Source organism: Mustela nivalis, assembly GCF_964662115.1.
Source record: "Mustela nivalis genome assembly, chromosome: 6".
Lineage (NCBI taxonomy): Eukaryota > Metazoa > Chordata > Mammalia > Carnivora > Mustelidae > Mustela > Mustela nivalis.
The window spans coordinates 30271543-30289529 of NC_139025.1; the positions used below are offsets into that span (position 1 = coordinate 30271543).

Sequence of the window (17987 nt, forward strand, 5' to 3'; positions counted from 1 at the left end):
TTTATTGGGACTTGATTTATTCCTTTTCTTTAGAGTCCTTGCTTTTTTTTCATACTTGGAAGCAAACTGGTAAAATTCCAGTGAACATCCTTGGGGATAATTTCAGCCGACCAAGTTGGGCTCATTCCAAGGAAGAACTCAGGATGCAGAGATTGGTCAGGAATGAACACGTGATCCAAGTCAGGTGGGCCCAGACCTACCGGGGCTCTCTGTAAAGACATAACTCATTCTTATTGGGGCCACTAACCCGACTACATCAAAACCTGGTGCCTATTCCTACTAATAACTGGAGAAAACTGAGTGAGGATAAAGCTTTTCTAGGAAAACAGACCCAAACGTGGAGAAGACAGAATCCTACAGTCCTACAGACATCCGTTAGGCACTCAGTCCAGTCATGTCTGGAAGCTGGATCCATCCCCACCTTGAATTTCCTACTTACGTGAGCTAATAGCTTCCCCTTTGCTAAAATCAATTTTAGTTTGGTTTCCGTCATTTGCCTTCAGAAGGTCCTGACTAGCCGTGTAGGGGTGAGGATCCAACTGTTTTTCTAAGTTTGTATCACAAATCATATGAAGGTTGTTCTTACATGATGTGACTTAATTGCTTCACCTGACAGGTGGGTATTATTATGCCCATTTTAAAATGAAGCAATTGAGGTCCAGAGGGTGCTAGAGCTGGTTCAAAGTTCACGGTGACGTGGCTAATAAGCCAGTGCAAGGTGTAGCTCCCATCTGTCTCCATTTACTCTTGCACTGATTCCACAAATATTTACTGAGACCCCCTATCTGCAAGCCGGCATGGGACCTTATGTGCATACGTGGCAGATGAGACAGGCCTTGATATGATACCTCATGTGTCGTGAGGCTGGTCAATGGGCCACTCAGAGGAGGGTGGTGAATGAAAGGAATTAGTGTTGAGAGATTTGAAGACTGCACAGATGGGACACCCTGGGGGTCAGGGAGGGATTCTGAAGCATGAGGAGAAATTCTCCAAGTGAAATTGAAAGGAGGGGGGAGGGCCTGCTGAGAAGATAAGACATCTTCTGTGATTGAGTCGAGGTGCTGGAAGGGTTGGCTCATCTCACGGAAGGCAAGTGTTTACGATGGCTGGCAAGGAGAGCTTATGGTAAGAGCAGACAGGATAAGGCTGAAGAAGGTAAGGAAGGCTCTGACTGGGAAGGCTTTTGTACGTCTCACAGAGTTTAAGTTTTATCCTTAAAGAACTGACCTGAAGTCCCTGCTGGGTCCACGGAACCGACTGGGGAGGCTAACAGATTTCACCTTGTGACAAGTTCCCAGTTTAGGGCCTTTGTACTTGTTATTACTTCTTTCTGGATGTGTTTTGTTAAAACCATTCCTAGAGGTCATTTGAGCTTCTGTTTAAAGCTCACCTCCTTGGAAGGCCTGCTAGAATCACCCTGTTTAAAATACTGTATTATCTCTGCTTCAGGCCCTATTGCTCTTCCCTGCTTTCATGTGGACAAGCTCGAATTACAATCTGCAGTCACATTATGCATTTACTTATGACCCTGTCTGAAGTCCACCTCCTTCAATAGAGCAGTAGGCTTCAGGAGACTAGGGGACTTCACCTGTCTCATTCCACAGATAAAATTCCCCTTGTCTACACAAATGTGGCATATAGCAAGTCCTCAGCTACTATTTGTTGAATGAAGGAGTAAGTGAATGAACAAATCATCAAGTATGAGCTCCTTCAACTACCTGCCCAAATAGCCACATATATCCCATTCCTTCCATCTTTCCTTCGATTATTATAAAAAAGGTCTTACCTAAAGGTAAATCCCTATACTTTTCAGAAGAAGTTACTTGTTCCCTTTCCTCCCCTGCCACACTACTTTGCTACTTTCAGAATGAGTGTTTTCCTCCCTCTCATCACTAACAAAATCCCCTGAGTTTTGCTGAAATATTTTAGCTCGAGAAGATTTATTATAATATCCTTGCAAATAGTAAAAACCTCTCTGCAGGACAATTTGCATAAGTACTTACTCCTTGTGTAAGTATTTACTCACTGATCTGACGGTCTAAGTTCCAGAAATGTATTGTACCCATGTACTTGGACTACAAACCTACCACTTAGAAAATTGTTAATGGCAACATTGTTTGTCATAGCAAAAGATGAGGAAACTACCCAAGCATCCATCAGTATGGTACAGGTTAAGTCAACTCTGGGAAGTCCACAAAATGGAATACTCAGAGCTATAAAGAAGGAAGGGGGGAAAGGGCCATTCTTCATTTACTAATATGGAATATTCCCCCTGATATGTTGCTAAGTGAAAACAACAGGTAAGTATATATGTAGAATATGGTATAAAAAAAAGAGGACAATTTATATTAATAATTATTTGAAATTACATTTAAAAATCACTGAAAAGATAAAAGATGGTGGGGATGGGGAGAAGCAGGGTGAATACAGACAAAGGAGCAAGTGAGACTTCTCAATGTGGAACTTTATATACCCTTTTTGGTTTTTAACTATGGGGAATGTAATGCTATTTGAAAATAATAATTTTTAGATGTTGAAAATTTTAATTTCCCTTGCAACATGTTCTCTCTGTTTCAAGATCTTTGTCTAGCACTTCACTTTAATCCACATAGACCGGAAACGTATATTAGATACAATGAGAAAAACCATTGCCTACCAATGTTTTCTTGTTTCTTTTTTGCCCCAATGTCTGTGCTCATTGTTTTATTTTGCTAAAGTTCTTTCCTTAGCTGGATAACTGGGTGATGTATTCTCCAAATTCTTTCTTAATCTGAAAGATGAATGAATAATCTCTTGACTGGTAATAGGATTTTTGGACTTTGGTCCTTTTGTCTTGATAGTCTGTAGATGTGGGTTTTACTATTTTCCAGCTTCTACTGTTGTATTAATCTAATACCAGTGACATAGATTTGCTTTTGTTCTTTCTGTTTGGAAACTTGTAATATTTTCCCCTTCAACTTCAAATTCAGATGCATACATGTTTTTCAATTCTTCCAGGATTTAGTGGGCATTTTCAATAGATAGCCTTGGATCTTTTTAAATTTCAGTGTAATCTTCTATTATTTGTGTTAATATTGCCTGTCTTCTATCTATTCCTTTTTTATTCCTTCCAAAAATTCTCTCATCTCTTAGACCTGGATTATCCTCAAAGACTTATCTTTGCCCCAGTGATTTTTACTCATCATCCCTAGATGGTCTGAGAAGTTTTTTCCTTTTCAGCTTCCATGCCACGTTTTTAACATCTAAACAGTGGCTCTTCTATCATTCAATTTATTCCATTTTTAGTTGCAATTTGTGGTATTTAGTCCCAGAAAGTATTTTTATGTGGCACTTGAAACCCTAAGCTAATAAATGTCAGAGGTCTTTTTTTTCTTGCTACGATCTCAGTGCTACTATCTCAGTACAATCTCAGGAACCAGTAAGAGGTGTTCATTGGCTCATTGCTAAAGGAATGGATTAAGTTCTGTCTTTCTTGTTCAGTTGTCGTCTGTTGTCTTCTCCATCAGCAACACTGTATGTTCTGATTCTAAAGATCTTGTGTTCTCAGAATGCTAGGCTGGCTTAGATGTATTTTCAAGGGAATGCTCAGGTCTGGTTTGGGGAACACCTCAGAATATGGTGATATTGGAGTAACAGAAGGCCAAGAGGTCTCTCTACCTCTGGGCTGCCATTCCTCCCTCACCTCAGATCCAGAAAGAGGCTTCCTCCTGTTGGTCTCCTCCAACTTGCTTACCTCCGATTCAAGGAGATTATACCCTTCCCACTGGGCTTCTCTCCAGAAGACCTGCCACTCTCTCAAGGTTGACAGAAACCTTTTCTGGGGGGGAGGGGGTTCCCAGAGCTCTGCAAGTCAAGCTCTCTCCAGGAGCCACACCTTGTAGTCCTCCACCTGTAGGTCTTTGTGGCCAAAAGTCTTGTTCTCACATGACCCATTAGAGGAAAGACACGCCAGGTTTCCTCACTGGGGTTCCTCAACTTAACAGGCAGGAGGACAGGAGATGGAAGTTAGTGGGAGCTGAAGGGTAAGGAACAAAGCTGAGGTGATAGTCTCCTTTGTTTCCTTATCATTTTTTGTGTGTGATTTAGTTTTAGCCAATATGTTTGGATTGTTTTCTAACATCTTAATTTATAGTTGGTTTTCCATTCTTTTATCTTTGCATCTGTTTTCCTCCTTTCTTGTTTTTTTATGGGAATCAATGGATTATTCTTTAATCCTTTTTTCCTTCCTCTGGTGGGTTGGATGCTTTAAGTTATATGTCTTTTTCTTTTATGGTAACTATCCTTTAAACTCATTTGTGTGGAACTATACATTTTTCTATCAAATTCCAAAATTATTCTCCATATTGATTCTCCTATGAAACAAGGATCTTAAAATGGGTTGGTGACCCACTGAAAATTATCTCCAGTCCTTGTATTATCTGGAGTTTTGGTTCTGCCCAAGTACAAAACACAAAATTTGTAACTGTTACTTTGTATACCAATTCCATTCTTTGAACAAATATTTACTAAATGCCTACCTTGTGCCAGGCACCACGTTAGACACAGATCCCAGAGAGGCGATCATGGCCCCGGTGCCTGCCTCTGTTCGGGTTGTGAGCTCACATTCTAGCTCTGTCACTATCTCTGGCACCCCATTTCTTCATGAGGGTCTCTTGGTGGTAAACTTTCCTAATGTCTTATCTGTACAAATTTCCTTTCTTCACCCTCATTCTTGAATGACAGAGTTGAGCTAGGTTTGGGGTCGTATTTTGACAGGTGCTTCCCCCTGTTCTTTCTAAGGTACATCAGTTTTGACTGCTCTCCCTGGTTCTCTGCTTCACATTTCCTCCAATTAGTATGGCAAGAAGTTAATCCCATTTGCGTCCTAAGACAGAAGGGCTCCTTCCTTCTAGATGATTTGAGTAAGCGTGTGTGTGCCCACCTGGGTGTTTGCCCACAGGCCCATATGAGGATGGAAGGCGGAAGGGACACAGCCAAAGTCTATGAATAATCATGATTTTGTAGTGGTTTCCAAACTGAAGCATGCTTATGTGCTGATGGGAATGACTTTGTTGAAATACAAAAGTTGACTTTGGAATAGAGAGGAAAGAAGAAATAGAAAAAAAAAAAAAAACTGATGGAACCCTAACCTCACACCCCAAGGCCAGAAGCAGAGCTGTGGCTAGCCTTGCTCTAGGTAGGCAGAGGCCCACATAGGGGTAGCTGGATTGGGGGGAGAAAAGTGTTAGCCAAAGCTCAGCCTTGACTTTCTTTCCAGCTGGGCACTATTGTGCAGAATACACCTCAACCACTTCCCGAGTCCTGGACAGAACATACAAAGAAAAGGTGGGGGAGACCTCTGAAGAGGGAGAGGCACTTCTTCCTTCAAAACAGAAGGAGAGATCATTGCTTAACATTTGCTGGAAACGTGTTCAAGTTCAAACTGTAAATAAGATCATAGTAACAGGAACGATCTACGTTGTAGGTTCTTGTCTTGCCCCTCATCTCTCAGGTCATGGAGGAAATACCTAGCTTCTCACCAACCCTTGGGAATTAAAGCTTCTTACCCTTTCGAAGCCACAAAAGTCTGCTCTGGAAAACTACAAGAAAAAAAAAAAGCACTTCAGTTTTTGCTTGCATATCAGAAGACAAAACAAAGCACAGCAATTTGAGTTATACTAAAGGGAAATGATGCTTTCTGTATCTTAGCAGTTACAAGCGTCACACACTAAAACCAGCTTCTAACCCAGTTTAAATAATATGCTGGAGATGTCATCTTTGGTCTCTGCTTTGTTTCACCATTGTATTAATTTATTTGTGCTTGAACTTAATTTCAGAAAGGATCCCAGACTCTTTTAAAAATCATGTAATGAGAGGCACTTGGGTGGCTGTCTGTTGAGCCTCCAGCTCTTGGTTTCAACTCAGGTCATGACCTCAGGGTTGTGGGATCGAGCCCTTTGTCAGGCTGCCTGCTCCATGGGGAGTCTGCTTTAGGTTCTCTCTCTCCCTTCACCCCTCCCACTTCTCTTTCTAAAATAAATAAATCTTATTAAAAAAAAGAATTTCATGGTATGTGTAGTATATATCCTCACCAAAATGCATAGTCCCCTTTTTTCAAACCCCAAATTAACTTTTTTTAAAAAAAGATTTTATTTATTTATTTGACAGAGATCACAAGTAGGCAGAGAGGCAGGCAGAGAGAGAGAGTGGAGGAAGCAGGCTCCCCGCTGAGCAGAGAGCCTGATACAGGGATCGATCCCAGGACCCCGAGATCATGTAGAGATGAAGGCAGAGGCTTTAACCCACTGAGCCACTCAGGTGCTCCCAAAAGTAACTTTATAATTCATGTTAATTTGTAATATTATATTTAGCTTTGTAAGTTACCATAAAGTATTTGGGGAACATATATAACTATAAAATAGATACAATATCTTCTACATGTACATATTTAAAACTTACTATAAATTTGTATAGCAATAAAGCTAGCACCATTTTCAAAGGATATATTCAATATACTAGAAAGCAAAAGAAAAAGTCACTTCCATTTTTTACATAGTAAAAGCATTTAAATTCTAAGATACACCACATAGAGCTCAAGTATCAAGAATCTCCACTTTTTGTTACAGAAAATAAGTAAACACAATTCACATACCGGTAAGACAGAGGATGATGGATAACGGAGATCTCCACTTACAAAACAACCCAGAGAGGTGAGGATAACTAAAAAGTGATTTGTTAAAACCATATCCACCACTGAAAGTTCTCTGTGTTCTAAGGGAAGAAATCATAGCAGGGGTTAAAAAGGAAGGAAAAGGTGAGCTCCCCAGCAAAGCAAAGACATTTCATCAATATTGATCAAGTGCTGACATACATGGGATAGGTGAAGAAGGCACAGTTAGAGGAATTACCTTCTCCAATTTGGGAATAGATCGTATCTGTCAGGTTAAACCACAAGATATTGTCGTAATCCCAAAATCCGGAAGAACTGAGGCCTATGTAAATGCCTAACATGAGAAGAAAGGAAGGTTAAGTCTAGACAACTTTACAAAGCAAATAACCCACTCCCCTGGTGCTCCGTCATCTGGGGCCAGGGTCCTCATCTGTCCCACCTTCCAAACAATTCTCTGCCCCACTTCAACTCCCCTCCCCTCAGTTGCGATCTCATTTCCCAAGCAATGGAAAGATGAAGTGACTTCAGGTTGACATAGAAGTTTAGCCAATCATCTGAATTAAATGTTAAGGCTTGTGTTTTATATTGAAGGGGATCCGAATATGCCACCCCCAAATATGCCACTCTGGCTTAAGGATTACTTGGAGCTGAAGGCAAATGAGAATCAACAGACTCAAGAAACATTCTCCACCATCTCCTTACCTGCCTAAAAGCAGAGCAAAATTTTCCCTTTGGGAAACGTGCCTCCCCACCCCTGTACCAGGAAGAGAAGAGCACTCTTATCATCAGAGATGGGAGGGGTGTCAGCACTGAGACAAGTCTGCATAAACAGACTTTACTAGAATAGCTCTTCTCTTTCATTATTCTGCCCATATATTTCCTAGTCACTTCCCCGTAATTTATCATCCCATGAAGCCCGAACTTCTTTCTTTTCTTAAAATGGTATCTATGCCCACAAGTTTAACCACTCAATTTTCACTTCTATTCAGTTAACTCCCATGAACGTAAATAATAATAAAAATTGTGTGCTTTTTTTCCCCTGCTAATCTGCCTTTGTTAATTTAATTCACAGACCTCATTCACATAACATAAGAGAGTTTTTTTTTTTTCTTTTCTGATGGTATTTTTGTAAGCATAAACACATTCCTATTTTGGAAATACAATCTTACTTAATACTTTAAAAACTCCAAGAAGAAATTTAAAATTCCAAGAGGAAGAAACTGTCTTTGACTTACTTTAATATTTATGATTTAAAAAACAGAAAAAATATTTGCTAAAGCCTCATGAGAACCTTGTAAAAGAAGATGGAACCCACCGCATATACCTTGATCTCGCCTTTCTTTGGCCATGGGTAAGAGTGTTGAGAGTCTTTCATTTTAAATATAGAATATTAACCTGAAGTCTAGTCAATTGGCATTAACTATTGAGGGCAGTGGGGGAGCCTACAAACAGTTGATAATCTAATACATATCTTCTGTTTCCCAAAGATGAATGTAGGACCACTCATATCTTGAAGTGTGTATTTTCACTCTCAGCTGTTTTCCGTGTAGACAAAGACATAGCTGGAAGTGTTATCATTTACTTTTTCTAGGAAGAGGAAAACTAATGACAAAAGCGTTGTCTTTCTAAGCATTAAGTCTCATTCCACAGAACACTGTCCTATAGTCTAAGTAGGAATGACTACTGGTGTCCTCTATGATATCACATGACCAGACCCCTGCAAAGTTTAGAAATATTTAATAGAGAAGTAAGCAGTGCAATAAATGCCTTATCTTGATTAATACTTTTAGACTCAAGTTACAAGCCACTCTGTATAACGAATGACCACCAGGATTGTAGAAGCTGATGTAGACCATTGTGAAGAGTTTGGATTTTATTCTAATGGCCAAAGGGAAGCCACTGGGTGTTAGATGCAGGGAAGTGACATGATTTGGTTTACCCTTAAGGAGATCACCCTAGTGGTTGTATGGAAGGTGGGTTATACAGTGGCAAGAATAGAAATAGGGAGACCATTTGAGAAGTTATGAATTAGGCTCGTGGAAAACCCATATTGATTTAAGATTTCAACAGAGGGGAGAAGTGGTCATGCTGGGGATACACACTGGGTACAGCACCATCCTGGAATGTCGTGAAAGGGAGAGTGGGAATGGGTTCTAGATTTCAGTTGTGAATAAGTGGATATAACTGGGATAAGGAATACTGGAGAGGAACAGATTTCTGAGGAAGATGAATCAAGAGTTTTGTATTGGACTTTCTGTATTTGAGATGCTCATTATACATCAAGAGGAAATGTAAAATAGATAACTGAATAGAGGAGTTCTGTCTCCGAGGAGCAGTTAGCACCAGAAAGAGAGATTTGGGAGTCATGGACTTGGAGACGGCATGTCTACCGAAGGACTAAGTTAAGTTTCTCAGAGAGAGGCATAATTCCATAAGGAAGGAGGGTCCAGGAAAAGTCCTGAGTTCAACAACACTTTGGGGGGGCCACACCAACCAGAAGCCCATCTAGAAAACTAAGGAGTAACTCGTGCGGTGGAATAAAATCAAAGGTGGGATCGAGAAAACCAAGAGAACAACGTATTTTGAGGAGACAGTGGTCCACTGTAAGAACTGCTGCTGGGAAAGAAAGTAGAATGAAGAATGAGAACTGACTGCTGGCAGTGCCTGGGCGGGGGGCAGAGTCTGTTAAGTGTCAGGACTCTTGATTTGGCTCAGGTCATGGTTTCAGGGGGATGAGATAGACCCCTGTGGGCAGGTTCTGCCCAGTGAGGAGTTGGCTTCCTCCTCCTCCCTCTTTCTCTGCCCCTCCCCCAGCTCGCAGGTGCACTCTGTCTCTCTCTCAAATAAATAAATAAATCTTAAAAAAAAAAAAAAAAGAATTCACTGCTGGTACTGACCGTATGGAGATCATGGGTGATCCTGGGAAGGAACGTTTCAGAAGAACAGCGAGAAACAAGCACTGATCTGTACTGGGATGAAGACAAAGTGGGGAGGTGGGAAATGTGGCGCCATCTACAAAAAGTTCTTTGCACAAATTTTGCTTTGAAGGAGAACAGAGAGATGCTTAGGATGGGAGATGTTAGGGTTTATTTGCATGCTAATGGACCCAGTCCAGGAAGGAGGGAGAGCAGGTGATGCAGAGGAAAAGGTGACATTTGCCGCATAGATGTGAGTGCTTCAGATGGCTGCAGGGATTGGGGTCCAGGAGAACAGGGTGGGGGGTGACTCTGACAGCAGCAGACACTTCTCGTGAGGCAATGGGTGAGAAGGCAAAGTGTGCAAGTATGAATGCAAGTAGAGTGGCAGGTTTGCAGGGGCAGCAGTGGAGTTCCTCGGGATTCGTCGTGGCTCTCTACATGAACTATGAGATCTATGAGATAAAGTCACAGCTGAGAGCAAAATGGAGAAGAGAATGCAGAGGATTGGAGGAGTGGGAAGAGGTGTGAGAGAAGGTCATTTTGCAGAGTTGGAAAATAAATATACCACAGTAAAGAGACAGGATTTCTGGGTGGTGCTGAGTGCCCTCTTGGAATGTGATCGTGAACCTGACAGAGAGACCAGTCAGTAAAACATCAGAGTTGGGTCTGCATGGAGACGGAAGACAGAGTAGGGCAGGGGAGTTACAGAAGTGTGGATAAGTGTGGGCTATACAACCTATGGAAGGTAGAGAGAAAGGGTGTTGAGAAGTGGGGAAAGTCTCCATGAGATCAAAGCAATGCTGGAGTAGGACTAGGAGAGACGGAATGGGCAGGCCGTGGACAGGGTGAGATGATCATGGCAGAGGTTCTGCAGATAACAACATTATTGGAGACAATGAGGTCTAGAACATGGGCATAGAAGACTGGGGAAGCTCACTGGAGAAGAGGAGGCCTTGAAGCTGAGTACTGCACGGAATGGCGAGGTCACTGAAAATAGTGACAAAAATAGCATGGCGAAGGGTGCCTGGGTGGCTCAGTGGGTTAAAGCCTCTGCCTTCAGCTCCAGTCATGATCCCAGGGTCCTGGGATCGAGCCCCACATCAGGCTCTCTGCTCAGCAGGGAGCCTGCTTCCTCCTCTCTCTCTGCCTGCCTCTCTGCCTGCTTGTGATCTCTGTCTGTCAAATAAGTAAGTAAAATCTTAAAAAAAAAAAAAAAATAGCATGGCGAGGAGGGCAGGGGTCCAGAGACTGAGGTCATCCATGAGGGAGTGTGAGTGACAGGAAGGCCACACAGGCTGTAGCCAGGAGGAATTGCAGGGAGGAAAAGTCCGAGTTCCAAGGAACTGGAAGTTTTGAAAGGAAGACAGAGCAGATACAGAGAAATGATCCCAAGGAGCAAGGATGATGACATACAGCGGCATGTGAGAGGGCATGTTACTAGGACTGGCCAGGTGACCCTCTAGGGCAGCAAACTGAAGGGGCCATTCAGAGAAAAGATGAGCCCTATGGGGGAGATTGCTGCTGACAGCCCACAAATGCCAAGAATGGCTCTGGGTAGATGGGAAGGGGCAGAAGTTTGGGTCAAATTAAGCCCAGAACTGTGTGTGGTATAGGAACCATAAGTGACCTAGGAAGCTTAGGTTTCTGGGGGTGACAGACAAAACAGGGATGAGAGACAGGGCAGAAGCACTGGGAGTGTCACAGAGGAGGAAGGTGGATAGCAAGTCCAGAAGGGAGCCCCCGGGGCTCCCAGAGATCTGTTCCCACAATTAACGTCATGTGGTATGAAGGCTGGGGGCAGGGAGCTGTGGCTGAGTGTGTGGGATGGGGGAGGTGAGTGGGTGGGTGGGGTGGGGCAGGGACAGACCAGGGCCTCACAAAGGAACTGCAGATTTAGGAAGTAGCAGCTCAGATCCCGGGGGAACTTCTTTTTTGCTGCAGTAGAGAGGAAGGCAGCTGGGGCAGGAGGGGGTGGGGGGGTGCGGGGGAATTGCTAAAGCTATTTCTTTTCTCGAGAGGTTGAGTGAGACCCCAAGGAGTGAAGGCTGCTCTTTCTCTCCTGTGACTCTCCGTTACGTGACAGAATGGAACAGGAGAGCTGAGAATCGCTCCTCTCCTGTGGCTCAGAGAAGTAAGGCAGGTTTGGAGAGAGAGAAGGAGGGGGTCCGGCATGGCAGCCACAAAAGTCAGAAAGTCAGAATAGGAGCTGAGTTTCCATCTGGTTGACACAGAGGAGGAAGAGGCGCACTTTCCAACTAAACCAATTCAGCACAAGCAGGCTCGAAAAACTAGAGAACACAAAACCACTAATCCATTAGGAATTCAGAGACATTTCGGGCAAGGAGGTGTGTCTACCCCTGTATCAAAGCACACTGTTTGAATCTGTTTCTTTATAATAAGTCCTGGTAGGGCAAGTTTTTGTTCTTTAAATTATGTTATTCACATTATTTCAATCTCCCATATGTATTTTGGGATTGGCTTGTCAATTTCCACACACGCCAAAAAAACTGCTGTAATTTTTCTTGGAATTGTATTGAAACAACGGATAAATCTGGAGAGAATTAACAACTTCACAATAGTAGAAGTTCCTGTTCACGCACATAAAATATCTTATTTATTTTAGTCTTTTTAAATGACCTTTGTTAAATTTTTATAATTTCTGTCCAACAGGCCTTAAAACTCTTCTGTTTCTTTGTTTACTCCTAGGTATATTTGGGGGTTTGTTACTTTCTGAATGGGATTTTTAAAAATTATAATCTTTAGTCTTTGGTGGAAAGGTTTTTATATGTTGTTATTTCATTCCTCAATTTTGTAGAGTCCTGTATTCTGATTGCTTGGCTACTGATTCTTTTGGACTTTTGGATTTTTGCACATATTACATATGAGTAATGAAATTTTGTTTCTTATCTTTTAGTTCTTTTATTTCCCTTCTCATTTACTGAGCTGGGGACTGAAAGCTCACCAATGACCTAGGAAAAGCAACTACCAATGACCTAGGAAAAACAACTACTAATACATTAGCAGTTGAAATGCATAAAGATGCTATTAAAGGGTGCCTGGTGGCTCAGTCATTAAGCATCTGCCTTCGGCTCAGATCATGATCCCAGGATCATGGGATGGGGTCCTGCACTGGGATCCCTGCTCAGTGAGGAGCCTGCTTCTCCCTCTGCCTGCTGCTCCCCTTGCTTGAGCTCTCTCTGTCTGTCTCACTCAAATGCATAAATAAAATCTTTTTTCAAAAGATGCTATTAAATACTACAGTGTTAACCCCAAAACACATACACAATAAATAAAATAATGTTATAATATGATGCCTTAGAACATGATACCTATTTACACATGGCAGGAATAGCAGATGGATTAGAAAGGCAATGAATAATCCCTGAGAGGAAGTAACGTATTCGGAGGTGGCAGGGGATACGTGAAATTCAGAGAGACACTACAGTCACTATGGACATAGTCAAAAGTCAACCTGCAAGTGGACAAGGGGAAGTGATGAAGAGTAAAGTCGAAGGTACGTTTAGGAAACACTTTTACTCCCTTATGCATCTAATTTGCTCTGCCAGTGAAACATCACTGTTACAACGTATGAGACTCCACACCCAACTTCCAGCAAAGCCCGTGAACTTACCATTATATGTTGTATTCAAAATGAAGCCAAGTAACGCTACATCATTGGCGCAAGGACACTTGGCCACTTTGAGATCTACCACGTGTGGATAGACTTCGGCGATATCTTTTTTTGTCAGTACAGCCCCAAGATCCCACTGAAGAATAGGTTCTGTAGAAGTCAAATTTAGGTGTTTAAAATGTGGCTGCAGTCTTGGGGTACGTTACTGCTATCCTTTCAGAGTTTTTTTAGTTTTGTTTTTCCAAGTTTTTATTTATATTCCTGTTAGTTAATACAGAGTGTAATATAGAGTGTAATATTCGTTTCAGGCATAGAATATAGTGATTTAACACTCCGTACACCACCCAGTGCTCTTATCACAAGTGCCCTCCTTTAAAGGTTTTAAAAATACTATAAAAGGGCCTGTCACTGTCCCCCCAAATGGGTATATTACCTCACCCTTCATCAGTTAAGAAATAGGTTGATTCTTATTTTCCAGAGTAGAAGGAATGAGGTCTACCTGCCCTTGATGGGGGCCCAGCATGGTCACTACTGCAGAAAAGCATGTGGGACAAGAGACACTGCTTTGACCATCCTTGGAAAGTACAACTGGGTTCAGGATCTATCCCTAGAAATGGAATTGTGGGATCACAGGACATTTATAATTTAGAGAGCAACGTCTGCTTCAAAAGCCCACACCACACATTCACTTGTCCTCCCATTCCAATGAAGGGGCAGCAGATAGAGAATAATCAGAATAAATCCAGAACCCCAGGAGAGGACGAGGAGAGGTATCATCAGTGACTGAGACACAGAGAAGGACTTCTGGAAGAGACCCAGAAGTTGGGCTGGGATTACAATGGAAAATCAGTCAGAGGGGGACGTGTTCTACCCTTCAACCCAGCAATCTATTCTTGGATGTGCATGCAAAGGGTTGGAGCTGGATGACGTTAAATTTTAATGACAAGAAAATGGGAGGATTTTTTTTTCTTCTGGAAAAAAAAAACGAGAAAGGAGAGTTAAAAAGGCAAGCCAGGGCAATTTGATAAAATACTGCTGTCTGAATTTCAAAAATAGTCAAAACACTTTTAAAAAGAGATATCTAATAATCAATTCTTTAGCTGTTTATATTTCTACAATGTAAATCTTCACCATCTCCCCCAGATCTGCTACAAAATCCCAGAACTTTAAGTGATGTATTTTTCACAGTTGACACAGTGTAACTTAGAATGGAAAGAAATACAATTTATAACCAAACTAATTTACTCTGAAATTCAGAAACATTTGGACTGACTCTCCAGGGCGTAGCATGTCTATGCAGGCAATTAATAACCAGATCTTAGAGGACAGGGAGATTGGACTTTGTATCTGGAGCATGATTTGCATTGAATTGAAAACACATTTGGGGGCACATGGGCGATTCAGTCAGTTAAGCGTCTGCCTTTGGCTCAGGTCATGGTCCCAGGGTCCTGGGATTGAGCCCCACATCGGGCTTCCTGCTCTGCAGGGAGCCTGCTTCCCCCCCCCCCCCCTGCTCCCACTGCCCCTGCTTGTGTTCCCTCTCTCACTGTCATATAATACATAAAATCTTAAAAACAAACAAACAAACACACACCTTTTTACTTATGTACATGCTCCTCAACGTCAGATACTGTATTTTAAATGCTTTAGAATGAGGGAATGATTAAAAGTCTTGACTGTCACTGAGAAGTCAAGAAGGGGACAGAAAAGCAACCCGTATGAGAGGGGATGAGTGGCTATAATTAGGAGCAGTTGTTGTGGAGTGGTCTAGGGCATGGATTGGAGATTGGGAAAGAGGGCAATATCTTTAAGCATCTCTTTTGAGTCAGTAGTGAAGAAAAGAGTTCCCACTATAACTCTAACTTTAACCCTTAATTGCCACTTCTCCATGCTTTCTCCCCCGTGTCAGTATTTCAGGAAATGAGACCATCATCCACTTAATTGCTCAGTAAGAAATCTAGGATTCGTCCTGATGCCTCTGTCTCCCTCACCCCCAGTCCACCAGGAAGCCCTACCAGCTCTTCTTCCAAAACGTATTCTGAAGACTCTTAACTCCTCAAAATCTCCACCGCTAACCCCAGCCCACATCCTCTGCATCACCTCCCAAAGGGTCCGGTACAACAACTGCTAACCAATCTTTTTTTTTTTTTTTCCCCATTCCTTCCCTCCTTCTTCAAGGGTCCATTCTCTGCACAGCAGCCAAAGTGATCCATTTAGAAAGCATAAATCCAAATTTGTCACTCTCTTGCTTAAAACACTTGAGCAGTTTTTCATTATAATTAAAATAAAGCCCACACTTCTTACCATGCTCCCTCCCAGCTTCTCCAAACTTACTCTAGGCCACTCTGTCTACCATTTACTATGTTTCTACATTACCAGCCTTCTTTCAGTTGCTCAAACAAATGAATCTCATTTCTGCATCTGGAACCTTTAACAACTTACGAAACTCTTTGCTACCGCCATACCTCCATTCATTCTAAATAAGTGTACACCAAAATCTAAATGCAGTATATAACATTCTGGGTACATTTCAATATATAAATGACTCACACTTCAAATTTTTTTTTTATAAAAAAACTGAATTATAAATTGTTACTTTAGTCCTTAAATGTAGCTAGCGCAGGACTTCAAAATAGCAGCCTCAAAAAGCTTGCAATTGCCATTGAATAAATGACTACTTTTTCAAAATTTGGACACTATGACAAAATAATAAAGTGCAACGTTTTGTCATTTTTGTTGCAGATATTTTAATTTTGGTTAAAGAAGTAAAACACTGTAGATAGGACTGAAGATATCTCTGTCCCCTTCATGGCCCCATTCCCAAATCTCCCCAAATGCAACCATCATGACATGGCTGCAGCTATTTCGAATCCACATTTTTATATTTTTACTACAATAGTTCTGTACCCATCAATAATATAAAGCACTGCTTTATGTGTTTTCTGAATTTTAAGTAAATGTTCTTCTATTCTGAATCTTGACTTTTCTGTCAATGCTTTGATTTCTGTTCTTGATGATATATGTGGTCTATTTCCTTTGTTTTAACAGAATACACTACAGGCATTTGTCTTTCCCCTACTGATGGACATTTCTGCTGCTTCTCCTTTCTCCTACTACAAATAATCCTGCAAAAATAGATGCACAGGTGTCTCTTGGCACACAGGCAGCCTTTTCTCTAAAGCAGTTCTTAATCCTCTGTACATCAGAATCACCTGTGGGGATATTTTTCCCTTTTTAATGACAGATTCCTAGCTCTGCTTGTAGAGGTCTGATTTTAATTGGCACATGGTTGGGTGGAGATATTATTACTTTTCTTAAAGCTACCCAGGAAATTCTTTCCATAAAATGTAATATTTCTTTATCTTTACTCTGCATGCTACACAGCATCAAATCAAAGTGGGAGTAAAAGAGTAAAAGTAAAAAGGACCTGAAACTTACATTACGCCATATGTTAACTAACTGGAATTTAAATAAAAACTTTTCTTAAAAATGAAGGTGAGGAGAGTAAAGAAAAATACAAAGTCCAGGAAAAGGGACTTTAAAAAAATTTTTTTTATATTCTAGTGCTACAGACGATCCCAAAGTTGGACTATAAACCAGACAATTGGAAAAGAGAGGTCTAGACAGTCATATCACTCAGTATTTATAACTTTAAAACAACCAATTTTTCATGGAAAAAATGTAAATGTTCTAACAAAGAATGAGCAAGAATTTTTGCTGATAGTCATTATAAAGGAAACTGTAATCCAATGAACAGTATCTTTTATAATATTTTCTAAATCAATATTATAAATATTTTGTATTTTATATTTCTAAAGATTTTCTATAATGTATCTTTTATAATATTTTCTATAATAGATGCAAAAACTACTTTTTTAAAGCCACTGTTTATTACAACCCCAACATGGTTATAGAAAAATATATATTTCCGTATTTCTCTAGCACCCTTTGCAGACCCCTATTAACAATTAACCACATGTATTTAATTCTTTGTCATTCCTTGAAGGTAATGTTCGTCTCTCTCCCTCTCTCTCTCTCTCTCTCTCGGACTTAGTCTAGTATACAGTAGGGTACAAGGTTTGTTGGAAGGATATTATGAATTCCATTTTACTTTTATCTGTTGGCATTTACCTCGGACATTATCCAATAGTGTTCCTTCAGTCGTATAAATATTTAATCCATGTTGTAAAGTGATCCTTACTAACCATTCTTCCACAGCTGCAATATCTGAAAACAAAAGACAAATAATCAGCCATTTTTAATATACCAAGTTGGTGAAATTTAAGGGTACGTAAACATGACCAGCATCATTACTCTTTATTTTGCAGTCACTTTGACTGCATTTATATATAAGGTTTCTCATGTTTTTCCTACAGACAATTTGATGGTAAAATAAACAAAAGAATTATGAATTGGTTTTATTACCACAACATAAGTCCAGATACTATTTAATTTAATTATTTATGTTTTTATTTTTTTACATGGGGCTTGAATTCATGACCCTGAGATTAAGACCAGAGCCGAGACTGAGAGGTGCACACTTAACTGCCTGAGCCACCCATGTGCCCATATATAATATTTTAGGTCATAATTTTTCTCCAAGAGCTGTTATGGCTTAAAAAGCAAGTAATGACACTTCATGTGAAGTGGTATACTACTCTTTTAAAGTAGGCTGTGATTAACTAAAATATATAGTGTAACTGCTAAGGCCAACACTAAAAAAAATTTAAGGTATAATTATAAGCCAATAGTGGAGATAAAAAGGGATAAAGCATAATTAATATGAATG

At 40.8% G+C, this 17987-nt stretch overlaps 1 protein-coding gene and 1 long non-coding RNA gene across 5 annotated transcripts in view; one reads left to right on the forward strand and one right to left on the reverse strand.

Annotated features, from left to right (window-relative positions):
- Positions 1 to 17987, reverse strand: part of CATSPERB (cation channel sperm associated auxiliary subunit beta) — a 123979-nt gene that overhangs the window by 84631 nt on the left and 21361 nt on the right. For 3 of the 4 annotated variants that reach the window (XR_014312572.1, XM_082733948.1, XM_082733950.1), the window contains exons 6-10: positions 17330 to 17425; positions 13199 to 13348; positions 6888 to 6983; positions 6632 to 6750; positions 5547 to 5579 (exon numbers count right to left, since the gene is read on the reverse strand). Coding sequence is in view for 3 of the 4 variants with exons in the window: in XM_082733948.1 (XP_082590074.1) it covers positions 5547 to 5579; positions 6632 to 6750; positions 6888 to 6983; positions 13199 to 13348; positions 17330 to 17425 (494 nt within the window). In the remaining variant the exon portion in view is untranslated. The remainder of the gene's footprint in view (positions 1 to 5546; positions 5580 to 6631; positions 6751 to 6887; positions 6984 to 13198; positions 13349 to 17329; positions 17426 to 17987) is intronic. The other variant, XM_082733949.1, reaches the window with a different exon arrangement.
- On the forward strand, positions 96 to 7340 carry LOC309866325. Its single transcript, XR_014312580.1, has 3 exons — positions 96 to 184; positions 6606 to 6689; positions 7241 to 7340. It is a non-coding gene; the product is annotated as an uncharacterized lncRNA (long non-coding RNA).